This window comes from Myxocyprinus asiaticus, chromosome 28 (genome assembly GCF_019703515.2).
Source record: "Myxocyprinus asiaticus isolate MX2 ecotype Aquarium Trade chromosome 28, UBuf_Myxa_2, whole genome shotgun sequence".
NCBI lineage: Eukaryota > Metazoa > Chordata > Actinopteri > Cypriniformes > Catostomidae > Myxocyprinus > Myxocyprinus asiaticus.
The window spans coordinates 45217559-45225058 of NC_059371.1; the positions used below are offsets into that span (position 1 = coordinate 45217559).

A 7500-nucleotide genomic window follows, 5' to 3' on the forward strand; every position below is an offset into this window, starting at 1 on the left:
TGTAAGCCCCCTAGAGCAACACTGATTCTTCACAGGATGTGTAAAAAACTTGGTCTTACAGATATTTGGAGACTTTTGAACCCATCTGGTAGGGACTATACATTTTTTTCATCAGTCCATAAGATTTACTCTAGAATAGATTTTTTTAAATATATATCTAAGTCCCTCATTTCATCTGTTGTTGATTGCTCAATTGGAAACATTTTAGTCTCAGATCACGCCCTGGTGAGTTTAGAGGTGTTGCCACATATAGAGAAAAATAAATCATGTAGTTGGTGCTTTAATGTATCCCTTCTGCAAAATCCTGAATTCCAGCAAATGTTAAAGACTGAAATCAGTGTTTATATGGAGACCAACTGGTCCTCAGTATCCTCTGTGGGCGTGGCTTGGGAGGCACTTAAGGCGTTTCTTAGGGGTCGGATCATACAGTATGCCTCATTCATCAAAAAATCCAAAGCACGAGAACTCGTGGAGTTAGAAGGAAATATTAAAAGTGCAGAGGCAGAGCTGAAGCGCCATATGTCAGCTGATGGCCTCAGAAAATTGTCCTGATTGAAATACAGATATAATACTATTTTGTCACAGGAAGTGGAGTTTTGGTTATTCAGGGCAAGACAGTCATACTTTGAGTTGGGGGACAAAGCAGGGAAGCTTTTGGCTAGATATATAAAGCAGAGAGAGTCTTTTTCTACATTCCCTCAGTGAAATCTGCTGGTGGTGAAATATTTACCTCGGCTATTGATATTAATAATGCTTTTAAAGAATTCTATCTTGATCTCTATAGTTCCACGTCTTCATCTACTGATGAAGATATTAGAAACTTTGTGGAACCATTAGATCTTCCTAAACTGAAGACTGAGCAAAAAAACGCTCTTGATTCTGAGATAACCTTGAAGGAGCTTGATGAGGTAATTAAGGCCTTGCCTACAGGCAAAGCTCCGGGGCCTGATGGCTTTTCCTCTGAGTTTTTTAGATCCTATGCTACAGAACTGGCTCCACTTTTGTTAGAAGTTTATACAGAATCATTAAAGAACGGAAAGCTTCCTCCAACCATGACACAAGCCTGGATCAGTCTGATTCTTAAAAAGGACAATGATCCAAGTGAGTGTAAGAGTTACAGTCCAATTTCCCTGATCCAGTTAGACATAAAAATATTGTCAAAAATTTTGGCTAATCGATTAAGTAAAGTTATGACATCTCTTATACATATAGATCAGGTGGGGTTTATTCGGGGCCGTAGCTCTTCTGATAACATTAGGCGTCTCATCAATATCATGTGGTCAGTAGCGAATGATCAATCTCCGGTCGCTGCCATCTCACTTGACGCCGAAAAGGCGTTTGATATGGTAGAATGAGATTATCTTTTTAAGGTTTTGGAAATGTACGGGTTCGGGAGTACTGTTATTGGTTGGATTAAGTTACTTTATAGACACCCTGTAGCAGCGGTGCAAACAAACGGGTTAATTTCAGATTATTTTACTCTGGATAGGGGCACCCGGCAGGGTTGCCCTCTTTCCCCATTATTGTTCTGTCTTGCTCTGGAACCATTAGCAGCTGCGATAAGAAAGGAGGATGATTTTCCAGGGGTGGAGGTGGGAGGTGTGGCGCATAAGCTTCTGCTTTATGCAGATGATATTTTATTATTCGTCTCCGACCCTACTAGATCTATGCCTGCCCTCCACAGAATTATTAATTCCTTTTCCAAGTTCTCAGGATACAAAGTCAATTGGTCTAAATCCGAAGCTTTGGCTTTGACAATGTACTGTCCAGTAACGGCCATCCAGCCGGGCGCCTTCCAGTGGCCCAAACAGGGCTTTAAGTATTTGGGAATTTTATTCCTAGCAAATCTGTCTGATTATTATAATTTTTTTGTGTGTGTGTGTATGTGTGTATACTCATATGTGACCACAGGGATGTTTGTTGAGGGTAGGGTTTGATTGGGGATTGGGAGGGGTAATAGTGGGGGTTAAATGTTGATTCTGTGTATATATGTTTTGCTTTTCTTTGTTAACTGTATGAATCAATAAAAAATGTTCATCAGAAATGAATATTTTACTAGAGCATTCCACATTTTGAACTTTCATAATTAACATGTTAAATAATGTATCACATGACATATGGAAGTGCCTCGTGGATTGGAAGCGATGCTTTATAGTTAAAAAGTACTTTAATATTTATATTTTTCGCACCAAAAATGATTGCATCACTTTAGAAGACATTAATTTAACCGCTGGAGTCGTATGGATTACTTTTATGCTGCCTTTATATGCTTTTTGGAGCTTCAAAGTTCTGGTCACCATTCACTTACATTGTATAGACCTAAGAGCTGAAATATTCTTCTAAAAATCTTCATTTGTGTTCTGCAGAACAAAGAAAGTCATACATATCTGGGATGGCATGAGGGTGAGGAAATGATGAGACAATTTTCATTTTTGGGTGAACTGTCCCTTTAAGATCTGAGCGCGCGCGCCCCCTGCCGTACACGTCAGCGACGTGCCGAGGCCACTCCAGCTTTGGTCGCTCGCGTCCGCGCGATCTGACTGGCTGCGGGTGGGAGGGCCGGGTCTGTGACGTCACTGAATATTTGGGGGTTGTGCGCTCGCGGGGAGAGACACGGACTTCTAAATCAAACTCTCTCAGATTCACCGGACACGCACTGAGCGATAATGACATGCGAACATTAATGATAGAAAAGTAGTTTCCGATCAATGAAAAGCGACTTTACACACTTTGAGAGCTGATGTTTTGGACTCGCTCGTGACGTGTGTGACGAGAGCGTTTCTCTGTAGATGTGTGTGTGTGAAAGTGTGTGTTTGTGACACTACGTCCGAGATGAAGATCGAGTTTGCTCCTCTGTATGTTCCTCTGCGCAGGCGTCTGCAGACAGCTGCAGTGGTCCAGTGGGTCTTCAGCTTTCTGGCTATGGGTGAGTGTGTTTGTGTGTGTGAGCGAGTGAGCGAGTGTGTGGTGTTTGTGTGTGTGAGCGAGTGTGTGGTGCGTGTGTGTGTGTGAGCGAGTGAGTGAGTATGTGTGTGTGTGTGTGGTGAGCGAGTGAGTGAGTATGTGTGTGTGTGTGTGAGCGAGTGAGTGTGTGTGTGAGCGAGTGAATGAGTATGTGTGGTATGTGTGTCAGCGAGTGAGTGAGTGAGTGAGTGAGCGAGTGAGCGAGCGTGCGTGAGCGAGTGACCGAGCGAGTGAGCGAGCGTGCGTGAGTGAGCGAGTGACCGAGCGAGTGAGCGAGCGTGCGTGCGTGAGTGAGTGAGTGAGCGAGCGAGCGTGTGAGTGAGTGAGCGAGCGAGTAAGCGTGCTTGCGTGAGTGAGTGAGTGAGTGAGTGAGCGAGTGAGTGAGTGAGTGAGTGAGTGAGTGAGCGAGCGAGTGAGCGTGTGTGAGTGAGTGAGTGAGTGAGTGAGTGAGTGAGCGAGCGTGTGTGTGAGCGAGTGAGTGTGAGCGAGTGAGGGAGTGAGTGAGCGAGCGTGTGTGTGTCAGCGAGTGAGGGAGTGAGTGAGCGAGCGTGTGTGAGTGAGCGTGTGAGCGAGCGTGTGTGAGTGAGTGAGAGAGTGTGTGTGAGTGAGGGAGTGAGTGAGTGAGCGTGTGTGTGTGAGCGAGTGAGTGAGTATGTGTGGTATGTGTGTCAGCGAGTGAGTGAGTGAGTGACCGAGCGAGTGAGCGAGCGTGCGTGTGTGTGAGCGAGTGAGTGAGTGAGTGAGCGAGCGAGTGAGTGAGCGTGTGTGAGCGAGTGAGTGAGCGAGTGAGTGAGTGAGTGAGTGAGTGAGTGAGCGAGCGTGTGTGTGTGAGCGAGTGAGTGTGAACGAGTGAGGGAGTGAGTGAGCGAGCGTGTGTGTGTCAGCGAGTGAGTGAGTGAGGGAGTGAGTGAGCGAGCGTGTGTGAGTGAGCGTGTGAGCGAGCGTGTGTGAGTGAGTGAGAGAGTGTGTGTGAGTGAGCGTGTGAGCGAGCGTGTGTGAGTGAGTGAGAGAGTGAGCGAGCATGTGTGAGTGAGCGTGTGAGCGAGCGTGTGTGAGTGAGTGAGAGAGTGTGTGTGAGTGAGCGTGTGAGCGAGCGTGTGTGAGTGAGTGAGAGAGTGAGCGAGCATGTGTGTGTGAGCGAGTGACTGAGTATGTGTGGTATGTGTGTTAGCGAGTGAGTGAGCGAGTGAGCGAGCGAGCGTGTGTGTGTGTGAGCGAGTGAGTGAGTGAGTGAGCGAGCGTGCGTGCGTGAGTGAGTAAGAGAGTGAGCGAGCGTGCGTGCGTGAGTGAGTAAGAGAGTGAGCGAGCGAGCGTGTGAGTTGAGCGAGCGAGCTAGCATGTGTGAGTGAGTATGTGTGCTGTGTGAGCAAGCGTGAGTGAGTGAGTGAGTGAGCGTGTGTGAGAGAGAGCGAGCGAGTGTGTGTGTGAGCGAGCGTGTGTGAGTGAGTGAGAGAGCGAGCGTGTGTGAGCGAGCGTGTGTGTGAGTGAGAGAGTGAGCGAGTGTGTGTGAGTGAGAGAGCGAGCGAGTGAGTGAGCGAGCGAGCGTGTGTGTGTGAGCGAGTGAGTATGTGTGGTATGTGTGTCAGCGAGTGAGTGAGTGAGTGACCGAGCGAGTGAGCGAGCGTGCGTGAGTGAGTGAGAGAGTGAGCGAGCATGTGTGTGTGAGCGAGTGAGTATGTGTGGTATGTGTGTCAGCAAGTGAGCGAGTGAGTGAGCGTGTGTGAGTGAGCGAGCGTGTGTGTGTGAGCGAGTGAGTGAGTGAGTGAGCGAGCGTGCGTGAGTGAGTGAGAGAGCGAGCGAGCGTGTGAGTTGAGCGAGCGAGCTAGCATGTGTGAGTGAGTATGTGTGCTGTGTGAGCGAGCGTGAGTGAGTGAGTGAGAGAGTGAGCGAGCGTGTGTGAGAGAGAGCGAGCGAGTGTGTGTGTGAGCGAGCGTGTGTGAGTGTGAGTGAGTGAGGGAGTGAGTGAGTGAGAGAGCGAGCGTGTGTGAGCGAGCGTGTGTGTGAGTGAGTGAGAGAGTGAGCGAGCGTATGTGAGTGAGAGAGCGAGTGTGTGTGTGAGCGAGCGTGTGAGTGAGTGAGAGAGGGAGTTAGTGAGCGAGCGTGTGTGTGAGTGAGTGAGTGAGTGAGCGTGTGTGAGAGAGAGCGAGCGAGTGTGTGTGTGAGCGAGCGTGTGTGAGTGAGTGAGAGAGCGAGCGTGTGTGAGCGAGCGTGTGTGTGAGAGAGTGAGCGAGCGTGTGTGAGTGAGAGAGCGAGCGAGTGTGTGTGTGAGCGAGCGTGTGTGAGTGAGTGAGAGAGGGAGCGAGTGAGCGAGCGAGCGTGTGAGTGAGCGAGCGTGTGTGTGTGTGTGTGAGCGAGTGAGTGAGTGAGTGAGCGAGCGTGCGTGAGAGAGTGAGCGAGCGAGCGTGTGAGTTGAGCGAGCGTGTGTGTGCGAGTGTGTGTGAGTGAGCGTGTGAGCGAGCGTGTGTGTGAGTGAGTGAGAGAGTGAGCGAGCGTGTGTGAGTGAGAGAGCGAGCGAGTGTGTGTGAGCGAGCGTGTGTGAGTGAGTGAGAGAGGGAGTGAGTGAGCGAGCATGAGCGAGTGAGCGAGCGTGTGTGTGAGTGAGCGTGTGTGAGTGAGCGAGCGAGTGAGTGAGCAAGCGTGTGTGAGTGAGTGAGTGAGGGAGTGAGTGAGTGAGCATGAGTGAGTGAGCGAGTGAGTGAGTGAGTGAGCGTGTGTGAGAGAGTGAGCGAGCGTGTGTGAGAGAGAGCGAGCGAGTGTGTGTGTGAGCGAGCGTGTGTGAGTGTGAGTGAGGGAGTGAGTGAGAGAGCGAGCGAGTGTGTGTGAGTGAGCGTGTGAGCGAGCGTGTGTGAGTGAGTGAGAGAGCGAGCGTGTGTGTGAGCGAGTGAGTGAGTGAGTGAGCGAGCGAGCGTGAGTGAGCGAGTGAGCGTGTGTGAGTGAGTGAGAGAGTGAGCGAGCGTGTGTGAGAGAGAGCGAGCGAGTGTGTGTGTGAGCGAGCGTGTGTGTGAGTGAGTGAGAGTGAGCGAGCGTGTGTGTGTGTGAGCGAGTGAGTGAGTATGTGTGGTATGTGTGTCAGCGAGTGAGTGAGTGAGTGAGCGTGCGTGAGTGAGAGAGTGAGCGAGCGAGCGTGTGAGTTGAGCGAGCGAGCGAGCGTGTGTGAGTATGTGTGCTGTGTGATCGAGCGTGAGTGAGTGAGCGAGTGAGCGTGTGTGAGTGAGAGAGTGAGCGAGCGTGTGTGAGAGAGAGTGTGTGAGCGAGCGTGTGTGTGAGTGAGTGAGGGAGTGAGCGAGCGTGTGTGAGTGAGTGAGAGAGCGAGCGAGCGTGTGTGAGCGAGTGTGTGTGAGTGAGGGAGTGAGTGAGTGAGAGAGCGAGCGAGCGTGTGTGAGCGAGTGTGTGTGAGTGAGCGTGTGTGTGAGTGAGTGAGAGAGTGAGTGAGCGAGCGTGTGTGAGTGAGAGCGAGCGTGTGTGAGTGAGTGAGCGAGGGAGTGAGCGAGTGTGAGTGAGCGAGCGAGTGAGTGAGCGAGCGTGTGTGAGTGAGTGAGTGAGCTTGTGTGTGTGAGTGAGTGAGCGAGCGTGTGAGTGAGTGAACGAGTGAGGGAGTGAGCGAGCGTGCGTGTGTGAGTGAGCGAGTGAGGGAGCGAGGGAGCGAGCGAGTGAGCGAGCGAGCGAGTGAGTGAGTGAGCGAGCGTGAGTGATTGAGTGAGCGTGCGTGAGTGAACGAGTGAGTGAGCGAGCGTGCGTGAGTGAGAGAACGAGCGAGCGAGCATGTGTGAGCGAGCGTGTGTGGGAGTGAGGGAGCCAGCGCGTGTGAGGGAGGGAGTGAGCGAGCGTGTGAGTGAGTGAGTGTGTGTGAGTGAGTGATTGAGCGAGTGTGTGTGAGTGAGTGAGTGAGTGAATGAGGGAGCGAGTGTGTGTGAGTGAGTGATTGAGCGAGTGTGTGTGAGTGAGGGAGCGAGTGTGTGTAAGTGAGTGAGGGAGCGAGTGTGTGTAAGTGAGTGAGGGAGCGAGTGTGTGTGAGTGAGCGAGCGTGCGTGCGAGCGAGCGAATGAGCGAGCGTGTGTGAGTGAGTGAGCGAGCGTGTGTGAGTGAGTGAGCGAGTGTTTGTGAGTGAGTGAGCGAGCGTTTGTGAGTGAGCGTGTGTGAGCGAGCGTTTGTGAGTGAGTCAGCGAGTGTTTGCGAGCGAGCGTGCGTGTGTGAGCGAGCATTTGTGAGTGAGTCAGCGAGCGTTTGTGAGTCAGCGAGCGTTTGTGAGTGAGTGAGCGAGCGTGAGTGAGTGAGCGAGCGAGCGTGCGAGCGTGTGTGAGCGAGCGTGTATGAGAGTGAGGGAGCCAGCGTGTGTGAGGGAGGGAGTGAGCGAGCGTGTGAGTGAGCGAGTGTGTGTGAGTGAGTGAGGGAGCGAGTGTGTGAGTGAGTGAGTGAGTGAGTGAGTGTGTGTGAGTGAGCGAGCGTGCGTGCGTGAGTGAGCGAGCGTGTGTGAGTGAGCGTGTGAGTGATTGAGTGAGCGTGTGTGAGTGAGTGAACGAGTGACTGAGTGAACGA

General features: G+C 51.4%; 1 protein-coding gene across 2 annotated transcripts in view; it reads left to right on the top strand.

Annotated features, from left to right (window-relative positions):
• Window positions 1-7500, top strand: part of LOC127419333 (2-acylglycerol O-acyltransferase 2-A-like) — a 24263-nt gene that overhangs the window by 551 nt on the left and 16212 nt on the right. Inside the window, exon 1 of one of the 2 annotated variants that reach the window (XM_051660685.1) lies at window positions 2599-2926. The exons of the other annotated variant lie outside the window; for it this stretch is intronic. Coding sequence (XP_051516645.1) covers window positions 2833-2926 — 94 coding nt within the window. The 5' untranslated portion in view covers window positions 2599-2832. Of the gene's footprint in view, window positions 1-2598; window positions 2927-7500 lie in introns of those variants that run through there. 2 annotated transcript variants of the gene reach the window in all.